Source organism: Lepus europaeus, chromosome 18 (assembly GCF_033115175.1).
Source record: "Lepus europaeus isolate LE1 chromosome 18, mLepTim1.pri, whole genome shotgun sequence".
In the NCBI taxonomy this organism is placed as follows: Eukaryota; Metazoa; Chordata; class Mammalia; order Lagomorpha; family Leporidae; genus Lepus; species Lepus europaeus.
The window spans coordinates 47,445,773-47,462,763 of NC_084844.1; the positions used below are offsets into that span (position 1 = coordinate 47,445,773).

Consider the following 16,991-nt stretch of genomic DNA (forward strand, 5'->3'; position numbering starts at 1 on the left):
ATCTGCTATATTGCCAAAGCTCCACTGTTGACTAGAGCAATGGCAAACAGCCCTGATGAAGCCGCAGACTGCATGAAATCATTGATTTCTTCCTACCTCCTGCAGGTAGTAGATCTACTGAGCCTGAAGCCACAGCCACTGTGTTTTGGCAAAGCAGCTTCTAGGATGGCCTTCAGGCCAAAGGGTGCTCTTGACCACTGCACTGGGACCTTGGCAGCTGCTCAGCTACTCTCTGAACAGCGACTGCCCCAGGCCCTCCAGGCTGCCACTCTGCTGCCAGGATGTGGCCTGAACATTCTGCTGCCTAAAACTGCAGCTTCCTCATTAAAAGCTCAGTGGCCATTTCTTTTACTGTCTTAATTTGCTAAGTTGAAGTTTAAAATTTTCTGAGGTGCAAGCACTTGGCACAATGGTTAAGCCACAGCTTGGGATGCCCAAATCCTGTATCAGACTGCTTGGGTTCATTCCAGCTTCCTAGTAATGTGCACACTGGCAGGTAGAAGATGGCAGCTCAAGTAGTTGGGTTCCTGTCACCCACAGGGGAAAACCCATATTGAGGCCCTAGCTCCTGGCTTTGCCCTGGCCCAGCCCTGGCTGTTAACAGTCATTGGGGAATGAATTATCATCATTACAGCTTAGATCTCTCTAACCTGTAAATAAAATTTTAAAAAACCCTCAAATAATTCTCTACAGAATGAAACAATAGTAAAATGCCCTGAACCAATTCCTAGAATATAAGTAAAAACAGTAAAGAGTTTAAAAAGAGAGAGAGAGAGAGAGAATGTAAACTTCCTGTAAAATGTTACCTACTGGGGATGGCGCTGTGGTGTAGTGGGTAAAGTCTGCACCCATGTGGGAGACCCAGAAGCTCCTGGCTCCTGGCTTCAGCCTGGCCCAGCTCTGGCTGTTGCAGCCATTTGGGAAGCAAACCAGTGGATGCAAGACCTCTCTTTCTGTCTCTCCCTCTCTGCCTGCAACTCTCTCTCTCAGATAAATAAATCGTAAAAAAGAAAAAAAAAAGTCCCTCAATGGAGCCGGCACTGTGGTGTAGCAGGTTAAGCCGCTGCCTGCAACACTGGCATCCCATGAGCATCAGTTCAAAACCTGGCTGCTCCACTTCCAATCCAGCTCCCTACTAAGTGCTTGGGCCCCTGCACTCACATGGGAGACCTGGAGAAAGCTCCTGGCTACTGGCTTTAGCCTGGGCCAGCCCTAGTCATTGTAGCCATTTGGAGAGTAAACCAGTGGATGGGATATCTCTTTCTTTCTCCTTCTGTCTCTCCTTGCTCTGTAACTATTTTTCATGTAAATAAATAAATCTTTAAAAAAAAAAAATGGCCAGTGCCGTGGCTCATTAGGCTAATCCTCCGCCTGTGGCGCCGGCACACCAGGTTCTAGTCTCGGTCAGGGTGCCGGATTCTGTCCCAGTTGCTCCTCTTCCGGTCCAGCTCTCTGCTGTGGCCCGGGAAGGCAGTGGAGGATGGCCCAAGTGCTTGGGCCCTGCACCTGCATGGGAGCCCAAGAGGAAGCACCTGGCTCCTGGCTTCGGATTGGCGCAGCGCGCCAGCCGTGACAGCCATTTGGGGGATGAACCAATGGAAGGAAGACCTTTCTCTCAGTCTCTCTCTCTCACTGTCTAAATCTGCCTGTCAAAAAAAAAAAAAAAGTTCCTCAAACATGAAGAAAAAAGATAAAGCTTCTAGAAAATAGTATAGAATATATTCTTGACCTTGGGTCTTAAAGAAGTTGATAAAATAAGTACTAGTCATAAAGACAAGGTACACTACATTAAATTATGAAGTTCTTGTTCATCCAAAGATGCTGCTGGGAGAAGACATTATCAACACATATAACTGAAGAAGGGCTCGTGGCCAGAACATATTTTCAATGACTGTAAGATTAGCTAGAAAGAGACAAGAGAGGGGGGCTGGCATTGTGGCACATCAGGTTAAGCCAGCACCTGTAATATTCATCCGATATAAGTACCAGTTTGAATCCCAGCTGCTCCATTTCTGATCCAGCTCCCTGCTGATGGCCTGGGAAGAGCTGCAGGAGATGGCTCAAGTGTTTGGGCCTCTACCACATACATGGTAGACTCAGTTGAAGCTCCAGGCTCCTGGCTTCAGCCTGGCCTAGCCCCAATCATTGCAACCATTTGGGGAGTGAACCAGAAGATGGGAGACATCTCTCTGTAACTCTGCCTTTCAAATCAATTAATCAATCTTTAAAAAAAAAAAAATTTAGCTGTAAAAAGGCAAAAGTCTCAGACACTTGACAAAAGAAAAATATCAGCTGGCGCCATGGCTCAATAGGCTAATCCTCCGCCATGCGGCGCTGGCACACCGGGTTCTAGTCCAGTTGGGGCGCTGGATTCTGTCCCGGTTGCCCCTCTTCCAGGCCAGCTCTCTGCTGTGGCCCGGGAGTGCAATGGAGGATGGCCCAAGTCTTTGGGCCCTGCACCCCATGGGAGACCAGGAGAAGCACCTGGCTCCTGGCTTCGGATCAGCGTGGTGCACTGGCCGCAGCGCACCGGCCGCAGCGGCCATTGGAGGGTGAACCAACGGTAAAGGAAGACCTTTCTCCCTGTCTCTCTCTCTCTCTCATTGTCCACTCTGCCTGTCAAAAATAAATAAATAAATAAAATAAAATAAAGAAAAATATCTAGTTAGCCAAAAAGATGTTAAAATTCATTAGTGATTAGAAAAATGCAAATTACATACATAATGACAGGGCCATTGTGGCACAGTGGTTTAAGCCACCACTTGTGATGCCAATGTCCCATATCAGAGTACTGGTTCCAGTCCTAGCTGTTCTGCCTCTGATCCAGTTCCCTCTTAATGCACCTGGGAAAGCAGCAGAAGATGGCCTAAACCCTTGGGTTCCTGCCACACATGTGTAGAAATGGATGGAGTTCCTGGCTCCAGTATTCAGCCAGGTCAGATCTGGCTGTGGTGGCCATTTGGACAATGAACCAGTGGAAGTAAGATCTCTGTCTCTCCCTCTCCCTCTGCTATTTGAAAAAAATAAATAAATAAATAAAAATTGACATAAATGTTAGAACATCAAGTGTTGGTATAGACGCAGAACAAGGGCTGAGACTATTAAACACTGCTGGGTTTCAACCCTAACCCCCAGAAAGGAAATCTTTACAGAGATTTACTAACACTGAACTTCTCCATGACCTGCAATTCCACTACTAGGTTCATATCCAAAAGCAATGTGTAGCCAGGCATATGGAAAAAATTGTACAAAAATGTTCACAGTAACATTATTCATAATAGCTATAAACTGGAAACAATTCAAATGCTCTAAACAGTAGAATGGCTAAATTGTAGCATATCCCTAGGATGGAAACTATGTAGTAACACTGTTTGCACAAAAGTTAAGACAGTCTTTGGGATGCCTGCTGCCAAGTGGGAGATGTGCATGGAATGCCGGGTTCCTGACTTCAGCCTAACCTAGGCCCGACAGTTGCAGCTGTTTGGGGGTGAACCAATAGATGCAATATCTCTTTTTGTGTCTCCCTCTCTTTGTCAATTTGCCCTTCAAATTAATTAATTTTTTTAAAAAGAACAAATTAGAGGCCAGTGCTGTAGCATAGCGGGTAAAGCCGCTGCCTGCAGTGCCGGCATCCCATATGGGCGCCAGTTCAAGTCCTGGCTGCTCCACTTCCGATATAGCTCTCTGCTATGGCCTGGGAAAGCAGTGAAAGATGGCCCAAGTCCTTGCGCCCCTGCACCCACATAGGAGACCCGGAGGAAGCTCCTGGCTCCTGCAGCCATTTGGGGAATGAACCAGCGGATGGAAGACTTCTGTCTCTCTGCCTCTGCCTCTCTGTAATTCTCTTTCAAATAAATAAATAAATCTTTTTAAAAAATGAAAAGAACAAATTAAGAAATCAAAACCTTAAAAAAAGTGTGGGTGCTAGCATTCTTGTGCAGTGGGTTACATTGCCACCTGTGATGCTGGCATCCCATAGGACCACTGGTTCAAGTCCTGGTTGCTCTACTTCTGATCCAGCTCCATGCTAACACACCTAGGAAAGCAGAGGAAGGTGGGCCAACTTCTTGGGCCTCCACCACCCATGTTGGAGACCCAGATGGAGTTCCTGGCTCCTAGTTTCAGCAAGGTCCAGTCCCGGCTGTTGCAGGCATTTGGGGGGATTGAACCAGCTGATGGAAGATCTCTATTCTCTGTCTTTGTAAACTGCTTTTTGAGTAAATAAATCTTTTTTAAAAAGTGACTGAAACTTCTCTTTAATGAAGGAGGTAGAAAAAAGAAGAAATTAATCAATTAAGCCACCACCTGCAACACCAGCATCCCATATGGCCGCCGGATCAAGTCCCAGCTGCTCCACTTCTGATCCAGCTCTCTGCTAATGTGCTTGGGAAAGCAGCGGAAGATGGCCCAAATTCCTGGTACCCTGCACCTACATGGGAGTCCTAGATGAAGCCCCTAACTCCTGGCTTCAGCCTGGCCCAGTGCTGGCTGTTGTGGCCATTTGAGAATTAACTAGCAGATGGAAGGTGTCTTATCTCTCCCTCTCTGTTAACATTTGCAAATAAATAAAAATAAATGTTTTATTAAAAATATATTAAGGGGCTGGCATTGTGGCATAGCAGGTTAAACTGCTGCCTGCAGTGCCAGCATCTCATATATGGGAACCAGTTCAACTCCCAGCTGGCCCACTTTCGGATCCAGCTCCCTGCTAAAGCTAATTCAAGAGGATTTTGAAGAGAATAGAAACCTCATGGGAATGTTTTGTTACCTTGATGCCTAGGGCTTCGTCCCTAGCTGTTTTCTGCCATAGCTGGTACTGGGAAGAAGTCTGAGCTTAGTGCTCCACAGCATTTATTCCTGTATGTTTTTATACATTCAGCAATTATTAGCTGAGGGCCTCTGTGCCAGACACTACACTGGGTTGGTGCCATGGCAGAGACCCAGTGATAGGAACAGGGGACAGGGAACCAGCAATGTCAGATAGGGAGGAGTCAGGCCAGCTGTTCAGGAGGTGGCACGCATAAAATCAACACATAAATGTTCATAAAGCACACTGGCTCTTGTTAAAATGACAGGGAGGCCTGAAGTGCCAAGCTGATGTCTGCTTCCAACTGGCAACTCCCAGGGCACCTCTTTGGAATTCCTCAGCTAGCAGGGATTATGAAACCTTTGGAGTAGGAGTAGAATACCGTCAGGGGAGCATAGGTATAACACCCACAACGTCAACTCATGGATTTGACCCCTCCCTCGGCCTGCTCTCCTGAAGCCCTCTTATTACCCCCCAGACAGGAAAGTCGTGGGCATAGAGGAAAGGTCTTACAAGTATGGGGATGCTTTTTAAAACCCAAGTTCTTAGGAAATGCTTATACCAACAATGCACTGCTCACTAGAGCTTACTTACCCCTTTTTCTCTTGACCAATGTCAAACTTCCTTAAAAGAAAAAAGAAAAAGCAAAAAAAAAAAAAAAAAAAAAAAAAAAAAACCAAAAACAAAACCAAAACAACAACAAAAAAACAAACCAAAACAGACAACAACTATAAAGAAAACCCAAAGCAGAGCTAAGACAATACTTTCAGCAGTTAGAGGCAGCCTAGGATAAGGAAGCTTTCTAAGTGGCTCATTAGAATTCCATAAAGAGCAGCTCTCACAACCTGCTTCCTGTGATTCATCATTGGTCAGAAATGACGGCACAAAAATGCCATCAACGCCAGGGCTCGCCAATGTGTTGCTACAATAAATCCAGACAACAGCACTGGGATTAGTGGAGGTACTTGAACCATCAGTGCATTAGAATTTTCCAGCATTCAGCACCAAGAGAAACGAGTCAGTAGGCCTGAGATAAGTGCAAACACAAGTTGCCATAGTAACTGGCACATTTACCCTAAAATGGCAGGAATGGGGGTGGGGAACTAGGTCAATATTTCTGCTTAACCAGCTCTATTCCTTAGCTTCCTCTCCTTGTCCAAAGCATCCTCTTCCTCCTGTCCCACCCTTAACAAGCACAAAAAGGGGAAAGTCAGGTTAGCTTGTAAAACAACAGGGGGTGGGGAGAGGTCCCACGAGCACCCCAGGATTACCCCAGGGAAGGCAGTCGCTGATCAGGGCACCAGTGCTAAGAAACTGTTGCTGGGTTACTACAAACCAGAAATTGCCACTTTCCCTGTAGCGGTTTAAGTGTTTCTAATGGAACACTTGGGAATGCAATAACAGCCTGGGGCTGGAGCAGAGGGAGGGAGGGAAGAATACTCTAGCAGGGGAGAGAGATCTGAGGCTGGTGGCAAGAGACATTCTTTGATGTTTGGAACTATGACACCCTGAAAGGAACAGGAAGGAGGCTTAGGGGATTCCTTTTCAAAATAAACTGACTCTGCTAACACACAAACACAGTGCCCTCTGATACTTGGATCTGAAATGGCTACTAATCCTCCAGGGCAAGAGCAGCCCTGGTCTCTGAGCTGGCGTGGACGGTGCCAGAGCTGACTATCGGTTCTTCAACCTTTCCTGCCAACAAGCCTGGGAGACAGAGTAAACAGAAAGCATCTGCTCCACTTTCCCATAGCTGCCGGTGCCGGTACAGGGACACCTGGGGACATGACTAATTAGTCTAACCATTCGGTGGGAAGGTCCCAGTATTCCAGCAGACAACAGAGAGGATAATCCTTCCAATGGTAGGAGCGTCAAAAACGCCCCTTTTTGACTGGTGACTGACTGGTGCAAACGCAAACCCCTAGATAGCCTCATGCACTGTCGGGGGTGAGTCTAGGTGAAGGCCATTTAAATAGACCTGGGGAGCTGCACTTCAGCCCTACAGCCCGCCCAGCTGCTGAGCAGAGGTAGGACAGGCTCTGCCTCAAATCGGAGTTCATGTTTTCAAAAGCAAGGTGGCAACAGCAAACTGTCCCACTGTGCTTCTCTGATGTGTGCCTCAACGTGTCTACTCTACAAGAGCAGACAAAGGGACTCGGAGACACAGCAAGATCGACTATGACTTCAGAGACCTTGGGAGAGAAGCCCCAGGAACAAGCCTGCTGTGTGGGCTGGAGAAAGGTCTGCAGGAGAGGTAGCAGGCTTCTGTAAACACCACGTGCTGAGAACTGTGTCAAACTTAAGGTGGGAGGCTGCAGGCCACAAGCAGTCATTCACTCTTGCAACAGAAGCTTAACAACAGACACACGCTACTCTATCACCACCTCTCAGCACAGTGCAAGAAATCATTCAGCCAGCCAGCTCAGAAGCAAGTTTTTTTTAAACATGCAAGAGTGCTTTTAAAAATTTACGGAATGGGGCTGGCGTAGCAGGTAAACCAGTCGCTTGCAGTTCTGGCATCCCATATGGGTGCCAGTTCGAGACCTGGCTGCTCCCTTCCAATCCGGCTCTCTGCTGTGACCTGAGAAAGCAGTGGAGGGGGGCCCACCTGCGTGGGAGACCCAGAGGAAGCTTCTGGATCCTGGCTTCAGACTGGACCAGCTCCAGCTGTTGTGGCTATTTGGGGACTGAACTAGCAGATGGAAGACTTCTATTTCTCTCTCTCTGCCTGTAACTATGCCTTTCTTTCTTTTTTTTTTTTAAAGACTTATTTATTTGAAAGACAGAGGTACAGAGAGAGGTAGAGCCAGAGAGAGAGAGAGAGGTCTTCCATTCTGCTGGTTCACTCCCCAAATAACTGCAACGGCCAGAGCTGAGGTGATCCGAAGCCAGGAGCCAGGAGCTTCTTCTGGGTCTCCCACGCAGGTGCAGGGGCCCAAGAACTTGGGCCATCTACCACTGCTATCCCAGACAATAGCAGAGAGCTGGATCAGAAGAGGAGCAGCAGGAACTTGAACCAGTGCCCATTTGGGATGCTGGTCCGGTACTCCGGGTTCTAGTCCCAGTTGGGGCACCGGATTCTGTCCCAGTTGCTCCTCTTCCAGTCCAGCTCTCTGCTGTGGCCTGGGAGTGCAGTGGAGGATGGCCCAGGTCCTTGGGCCTTCGCCCGCATGGGAGACCAGGAGGAAGCACCTGGCTCCTGGCTTCAGATTGGCGCAGTGCGCCGGCCGCAGCGCACCAACATTAGTGGCCATTTGGGGGGTGAACCAACGGAAAAGGAAGACCTTTCTCTCTGTCTCTCTCTCTCTCACTGTCTAACTCTGCCAGTCAAAAAATAAATAAATAAATAAAAATAAAAAATTAAAAAAAAAATAAAAAATAAAAAAAATAATTTTGTGGGGCCAACATCATGGCGTAGTGCAGTAAGCTGTCACCTACAGACCCGGCATCCTATAGGGCACTGGTTCAAGTCCTGGCTGTTCTACTTCCAGTTCAGCTCCCGGCTAATGTACCTGGGAAACCAGAAGAAGATGGCCCAAGTGCTTGGGCCCTTACACACATGTCGGAGACCCAGAAGAAGCTCCTGGCTCCTGGTTTTGGCCTGGCCCAACCCTAGTAGTTGAGGCTATCTAGGGAGTAAACCAGAGGATGAAAGAAATCTCTCTTTCTCGCTCAATCTCTCTCTCTAACCCTTCCTTTCAAATAAATAAAATGAAAAATTTATAAATAAAAGATAAACCTGTGGGGCCAGCATTATGGTACAAAGGGCTAAGCCACGGCTCGAGATGCCAATATCCACTATGAGAGTAGCTGTTCTACTCTTGGCTGCTCCACTTCTGATTCAGCTTCCTGCTAGTGTGCCTGGGAAGGCAGCAGATGATGTTCCAAGTGCTTGGGCCCTGGCAACCCGTGAGAGACCTGGAAGAAGCTCCTGGCTCCTGGTCTTGGCCTGGCCTAGCCCTAGCCATTGTTGCCATTCTGGGAGTGAACCAGTGGATGGAAGATCTTTCTATCTTTCCCTCTCTGTCTCTGTAACTCTGCCTTTCACCTAAATAAATAAATCTTAAAATAAACAAACCAACCAACCAGAAAAAAGATAATGGCCTGTCACTCAGCTTCAAAAATGGTCAACATTCAAGTGCTAATCTCAAAGGTACACAGGCCTGTTCACTGGGATTACCCCTAAGTGTGGCATATCAAGGATGAAACCCAGCCGGCGCCGTGGCTTAACAGGCTAATCCTCTGCCTTGCGGCGCCGGCACAGTGAGTTCTAGTCCCGGTCGGGGCACCAGATTCTGTCCCGGTTGCCCCTCTTCCAGGCCAGCTCTCTGCTATGGCCAGGGAGTGCAGTGGAGGATGGCCCAAGTGCTTGGGCCCTGCACCCCATGGGAGACCAGGATAAGCCCCTGGCTCCTGCCATCGGAACAGCGCGGTGCACTGGCCGCAGCGCGCCTACTGCGGCGGCCATTGGAGGGTGAACCAACGGCAAAAAGGAAGACCTTTCTCTCTGTCTCCCTCTACTGTCCACTCTGCCTGTCAAAAATTAAAAAAAAAAAAAAAAGGATGAAACCCAAATGGCAATTCTAAAATCAGCAGACAGAAGCAGACTGCAGCTTCAGTTGTTGAGGCATGGCCATCAGGATACTTGAATTTTTAATCTCTAAAAATGTACTTCTGGGGCCGCCACTGTGGCACAGCGGGTTAAAGCCCTGGCCCAAAGTGCCAGCATCCCATATGGGCTAGTTCTAGTTTCTCTCTAGTTTCTAGTCCCGGCTGCTCCTCTTCCAGTCCAGCTGTCTGCTGTAGCCTGGGAAAGCAGTGGAAGATGGCCCAAGTCCTTGGGCTCCTGCACCCACGTGGGAGACCCGGAAGAAGCTCCTGGCTCCTGGCTTCGGATCAGCGCAGCTCCAGCCGTTGTGGCCGTCTGGAGAGTGAACCAGTGGATGGGAGACCTCTCTCTCTTTCTCTCCCTCTCTGTAACACTTTCAAATAAATAAAATAAATCTTTTAAAAAATAAATAAAAATAAATTAAAAATGTACTTCTGAGGCATCTATACGTGCTGAGAAAAATCACCAAACCCATTTCATAGAGAAAGGCTCCCTAGTCACCGTGTCCTGTTTATTTGGGGGCACATTTCAGGGAAACACAACAGTATCGATTTAGTTCATTCATGACCTACCAGACCCCCTCTAAGGTAGCAGCTAGAGAAGCCCAAGTAAGGTATCTACTTACTGGTACTGTTACATCATCATAAAAACTCCAAGCTAAAGCCCATCGCATTGTCCGACCTTGACAGAATTCGGTGTAGGTGACTTTGGGAACCTACAATTGACAAACATAGCATCTCATTAAAATGAAGTCATTCTACCAATATGTGTCTGGCTGCTGCCTCATGTTAAATTATCTACTGGTCTGGGTCGGCGCCGCGGCTCAATAGGCTAATCCTCCACCTACGGTGCTGGCACCCCGGGTTCTAGTCCCGGTTGGGGCACCGGTTCTGTCCCGGTTGCTCCTCTTCCAGTCCTGCTCTCTGCTGTGTCCCGGGAAGACAGTGGAGGATGGCCCAAGTGCTTGGGCCCTGCACCCGCATGGCAGACCAGGAGGAAGTACCTGGCTCCTGGCTTCGGATCGGCGTAGATCCAGCCACGGTGGCCATTTTGGGGGTGAACCAACAGAAAAGGAAGACCTTTTTCTCTGTCTCTCTCTCTCACTGTCTAATTCTGCCTGTCAAAAAAAAAAATTATCTACTGGTCCTTCTTTTTCATCAGTTAATAAAATATTTATCCAAAAACAATTATCCAGTTGCCATTTAATAACCAATGAATAAATTATCTCTCAACAAAGTTACATATTCATATTTTCCCCCATAAAACAATAGAGAGAATTTTACAGATCTGTAAAAAAAGATTCACGTATACAAAAATACGCAAAATAGAGTTCTTCAGGGAATCATTCATAAAACAATGCATAACTTTTTTTTAAAGGAAGACAATCAGATTTTATGAAACAAAAAGGAATTACTATGTAGCTTTTCAATTTTTTAAAAAACAATTTTATTGATTTACTTTCATTTTACTTGCAAGGCAGACAGACGAAGCAGAGAGATCTTCCATCCAGGAGTTCAGTCCCCTGGTGTCCACAACAGTCAAGGCTGGGCCAGGCCAAAAGCAGGACCCTGAAACTCAACCAGGGTCTCCCATGTGGGTTGCAGGGACCAAAGTACCTGAACCATCACTTTCTGCCTCCCAGGTGCACATTAGCAGGAAGCTGAAATCAAAAGCAGAGTAGCTAGGACTCAAACCAGGCACTCCAACACAGGAGGCAGACATCTTAAACACTATGCCAAATGCATATCCTTGTAGCTTTTACAACTTAACTAAAGAAATGGCATCATGCAGAAAACAGGAATGGTAGAATGTCAAAAGAAATCAGAGATGATGAACCTAGTTTCTACCACTGACTCCATACCTGACACTTTTTGTTGGAAAAAAAATCATCCTACTAGAGACAGGCATTGTAGCACCATGGGCTGAGACCTTGTTCGGGACACCTGCATCCCATATCAGAGTGCTAGTTCAAGTCCCAGCTACTCTGCTTCTGATTCAGCTTCTTGCTTGTGCATCCTGGGAAGCAGCAGGTAATGGCTCAAGTGCTTAAGCTCCTGTCACCCACATGGGAAACCTAGATGGAATCTCTGCTCCTGGATGTTCATCCTGGCCTGTCCCTGGTCGTTGCAGGCATTTAGGGAGTGAACCAGTAGATGGAAGATGTCTCTCTCAATCTAAATATAAAAAATATAAATATAAATAAATATAAATATAAAATATAAAAATAAATAAATATTTTTTAAACAGAGAAATATCATCACACACATGCCACATACCATAACAAGAGAGAAACTGGCAAGGGAGCTTTTATTCTTCACCTACTTTTCTAAATGGAAGCAAAGAGCTGTACTCATATAGACTATCATACTAGTGGGAAGCATACTAGCCTAAGGTTGCATTCTGGCTCCTGTGTATGTGTGTGTATCTATGTTTTGGCAGGGGTTGCTTTTAATTATCTGAAAGGCAAACAGACACAGACAGGAATCTGCTTTTTTTTTTTTTTTTTTTTTTTTTACAGGCAGAGTGGATAGTGAGAGAGAGAGACAGAGAGAAAGGTCTTCCTTTTTGCCGTTGGTTCACCCTCCAATGGCCGCCGCGGTAGCGCGCTGCGGCCGGCGCACCGCGCTGATCCGAAGCCAGGAGCCAGGTGCTTATCCTGGTCTCCCATGGGGTGCAGGGCCCAAGGACTTGGGCCATCCTCCACTGCACTCCCTGGCCACAGCAGAGAGCTGGCCTGGAAGAGGGGCAACCGGGACAGGATCGGTGCCCCGACCGGGACTAGAACCCGGTGTGCCGGCGCCGCAAGGCGGAGGATTAGCCTAGTGAGCCGCGGCGCCGGCCTTTTTTTTTTTTTTTGACAGGCAGAGTGGATAGTGAGAGAGACAGACAGAGAGAAAGGTCTTCCTTTTTGCCGTTGGTTCACCCTCCAATGGCCACTGCGGCCGGCTCATCGCGCTCATCCAAAGCCAGGAGCTTCTCCTGGTCTCCCATGCGGGTGCAGGGCCCAAAGACTTGGGCCATCCTCCACTGCCTTCCCGGGCCATAGCAGAGAGCTGGCCTGGAAGAGGGGCAACCGGGACAGAATCCGGTGCCCTGACCGGGACTAGAACCCGGTGTGCCGGCGCCGCAAGGCGGAGGATTAGCCTGTTAAGCCACGGCGCCGGCCAGGAATCTTCTGTACACTGGTTCACTCCCCAGATGTCTGCAACAGCCACGACTGGACCAGCCTGAAGCCAGCAGACTGGAACTCAGTAATTCTAGGACTCCCACAAGGGCGGCAGGAACCTAAGCATCTGAGCCATCAACAAGTGCTGCCTCCCAGCACGTGCGTTAGCAGGAAGCTGGAATCTGAAGTAGAGCTAGGTACTCCCACGGGAGATGCAGGCATCCTCACTGGTGTCTTAACTGCCACGCCAAATGTCTGCCCCTGATTTTATCTTTCATCAGCTAATTGGTCAGAACAAGTCCTTAACCTACCTTGCCTTTAGCTTTGGTATGTATTAAGGAGTCAGATGTATAAGATATCCTAACCCTTCTCTGCTGTAACTGCAGAGAAGGCCTCATTGAATATCTATAAAAAGTGACTTTTTTTCTTAAATTACATTAATTAGAGTATAATTTGGCCTTACAGTTAAGACATCAATAGTGTCCCACATTAGAGTACCTGGGTTCAATACTCTCCTCTGACTACTGACTCCAGTTTCCTGCTAATGCAGACCCTGGGAGGCAACAATGATGACTCAAATAGTTGGATTCCTGCTCTCCACATGGGAGACCTAGACTGTTCTTGGCTTTCAGCTTAGACCTCAGCCTAGTCCCAGTTGTTGCAGGCATGTGTGTGTGTGTGTGTGTGTAAACCACAGTATATGAGCTCTCTTTCTGCATCTCAAATAAACAAATAAAAGTTTAACACATAAATAAATTACAGAATTTTTAAAAAGCCAAAAGCAAAACATAGAACTCATTCAGAGTGTTAAGTGTAAAGGAGCTCTCCATAGGCACACGCCTCCTACAGACTGGGACAGTAATGACAAAGCCTTACCCCCTGTATGCGGAGCTCTTCCTTCAGAGGAGCCAGGCTACACTTCTTCCCCAGCATGCAGCTGTACCACCTAGCAAAACCAGACAAGCAAATACTGCTGAGACGGTTACACTTCCCAACTAATATCACTCAAGCAAACAAGATGAGAACATGGCAAACAAACATTGAGTTACGTTACAAGGGATAGGGCTGGTGCTATGCCGCAGTGGGTAAGGCCACCGCCTGCAGTGCCAGCATCCCATATGGGCACCGGTTCAAGTCCCAATTGCTCCACTTCCATTCCAGCTCTCTGCTATGGCCTGGGAAAGCAGTAGAAGTTGGCTCAAGTGCTTGGGCCCCTGTATCCATGTGGAAGACCTGAAGAAGCTGCTGGCTCCTGCCTTCAGATGGGTGCAGCTCTGGCTGTTAAGGCCAACTGGAGAGTGAACCAGCAGATGGAAGACTCTCTCTCTCTCTCTCTCTGCCTCTACTCTCTCTGTGTAACTCTGACTTTCAAACAAATAAATAAATCTTAAAAAAAAAAAAAAGTTACAAGGGACAATAACAATTATATGTTATATAGTTAGACCAAGACTGAAATCTAGTGATGGAAAAAAAATCCCAGGGGCTGGCACTTTGGCACAGCAGGTTAAAGCCCTGGCCTCCAGCACCAGCATCCCATATGGGCACCGATTAGAGTACCGGCTGCTCCACTTCTGATCCAGCTCTCTGCTATGGCCTGGAAAAGCAGTGGAAGATAGCCCAAGCCCTTGGGCCCCTGCACCCATGTGGGAGACCTGGAAGAAGTTTCTGGCTCCTGGCTTCAGATCGGTGCAGCTCCAGCCATTGCAGCCATCTGGGGAGTGAATCAGCAGATTGAAGACCTCTCTCTCTCTCTCTCTCTCTCTCTGCCTCTGCCTTCCTGTAACTCTGCCTTTCAAATAAATAAATAAATAAACCTTCTATAAAAAAAGTCATTTACGGGGCCGGTGCCGTGGCGCAGTAGGTTAATCCTCCACCTGCAGCACCGGCATCCCATATGCGCACCGGTTCTAGTCCTGGCTGCTCTTCTTCCAATCCAGCTCTCTGCTATGGCTTAGGAAAGCAGTAGAAGATGGCCCTAGTCCTTGGGCCCCTGCACCGCCTGGGAGACCAGGAAGAAACTCCTGGCTCCTGGCTTTGGATCGGCGCAGCTCCGGCCGTTGTGGCCATTTGGAGGAGTGAACCAGTGGATGGAAGACCTTTCTCTCTGTCTCTTCATCTCACTGTCTGTAACTCTACCTCTCAAATAAATAAATAAAATCTTTAAAAAAAAAAAAAGTCATTTACAATAGCATCAAAATATACAAAATATGTAAGAACAAAGCTAGTGTAATGTGTATAAGAAACCTGGAAAGCACTGTTGAAAGAACTATAAATAAATGAAGAAATGACACCATGTTGGAATGGAAGACTCATTATTATAGCATCAATTCTCTCCAATGTGATCTTAAATTCAACACAATCCCAACCAAAACTACAGTAGTCCTCTTCATGAAAGTTGACAATAATGATTCTAAAATGTATATAGAAATGCATAAGATTTCAAATAGCCAAAACAGCTTTGGGGAAAAAAAGAAAGAAAATTGGAGGGTATATTCTACATCATTTCAAGATGTAAAGACGTATGATAAGTGCTGTGGCTTAGTAAGTTAAGCCTCCACCTGTGGCACTGGCATCCCATACAGATGCCAGTTCGTGTCCTGGATGCTCCTCTTCTGATCCAGCTCTCTGCTAAAGGCCTGGAAAAGCACTGGAATATGCCCCAAGTGCTTGGGCCCCTGTACCCACGTGGGAGACCTGGAAGAAGCCCCTGGCTTTGGATCAGCCTGGCTCTGGCTGTTGCAGCCATTTGGGGAGTGAACCAGCAAATAAAGACCTCTTTCTCTGTCTCCCCCTCTCTCTGTAACTCTGCCTCTCAAATAATAGCTGATTTTTAAACAAAGGATGCTCTTCAAAGAACTTATAGAAATGCACAGGCAACAAAAGACCAAGAGGAAATACTTGAAAAACAGATAGGATAAAGGACTGTACTCAGAACATATAAAGAAGTCATACAGGGGCCAGCATTACTGCCCAGTGGGTTAAGTGGTTGCTTGGGACACCTGCATCCCACATCAGAGCACCAGTTCAAGTCCCAACTGCTTCCCATCCAGCTCCCTGTTAATGCATCTGGGAAGCAATGGATGATGGCACAAGTACTTGAGTTCCCATCCTGTGGTTGATCCAGATGTTGTTCCTGGCTTCTGGCTTCAGCCTGGCCCTGCTCTGGCTGTTGGAGCTGTTTAGGGAATGAACCAGCAGATGGAAGATGTCTTTCTTTCTCTCTGACACTCTTGACTTTCAGACAAATAAGTAAATCTTAAAAACAAACAAAAAAGAACAAAAAACTCCTATAACTCAGTAATAACAATATACCAATAAAAAGAAATAAGGACCAATAAGCACATGAAATGGTGCTCTGCAACATTAGTCATTGGGGGAATGCAAATTAGAATCATAACATCACCATATATGTATTAGAAAAAAAATTTAAGCATGCCAGCACAAAATGGCATCAACTGAAATGCTCAGACATTGCTGGTGGAAATATAAAACATGTAGTGCAATCACTTGGAAAAACTGGTGAATTATTGCAAAGTTAAATATATACTTGCCATAGGGCTCAGGACCTAGTCTGAGGTATTTGCTCTGAACAGGGAAACTAGCTTCTGACTTAGGTGCACCCTGGGTGGCAACAGAGGATGATTCAAGTTGTTGAGTCCCTGCCACCCACATGAGAGACCCTGATTGAGTTCCTGGCTCCTGGCTTCACCCTGACCCAGTGGATGGAAGCTCTCTCTGTCTCTGCCTTTCAAATACATACATTAAAATAGAAGAAAACAAAGACTTGTACGTAAATGTTCATAGCATTTTTATTCATTCAAGGCAAAACCTGGACATGGCCCAAAGTCCATCAACAGATTAACAGATTTTGGTATATCTGTGAAATGGTACACTACTTAGCAACAACAATGGAAGAAACCCAACAACTGATACAGACACTGCATGCATATACTCCATGAAAGGAGCCAACAGAAAAAACTACATTTTGTATGATTCCCATTTACATGAAAAGTTTCAAACAGCCAAAATTATTGTGACACAAAGTATACAGTAGGGGCCAGCACTGTGGTGTAGCAGGTGAAGCTGCCACCTGCACTGTAGGCATCCAATACGGGCGCTACTTTGTGTCCTGGCTACTCCGCTACCCATCCAGCTCCCTGCTAATGGCCTGAGAAAAGTAACAGAGAATGGCCCAAGTGTTTGGGCTCCTGTTACCCACATAGGATGAAGCTCCTAGCTTCAGCATGACCCAAACATGGCTATTGTGGCCATTTTGCAAGTGAAATCGCAGATGGAATATCTCTCTCTGTCTCTACCTTCCTCTCTGTAACTTTTATTTTCAAATAAATAAAGTGTCAGAAGAAAGAGAATATCAGGGGCATTAGGGAACTTTTTAGAAGGACAAAAAC

At 46.8% G+C, this 16,991-nt stretch overlaps 1 protein-coding gene across 3 annotated transcripts in view; it reads right to left on the minus strand.

Annotated features, from left to right (window-relative positions):
- Positions 1-16,991, minus strand: part of METTL16 (methyltransferase 16, RNA N6-adenosine) — an 89,459-nt gene that overhangs the window by 12,241 nt on the left and 60,227 nt on the right. For 2 of the 3 annotated variants that reach the window (XM_062215745.1, XM_062215746.1), the window contains exons 7-8: positions 13,459-13,528; positions 10,042-10,131 (exon numbers count right to left, since the gene is read on the minus strand). In XM_062215745.1, coding sequence (XP_062071729.1) covers positions 10,042-10,131; positions 13,459-13,528 — 160 coding nt within the window. The remainder of the gene's footprint in view (positions 1-10,041; positions 10,132-13,458; positions 13,529-16,991) is intronic. The other variant, XM_062215747.1, reaches the window with a different exon arrangement.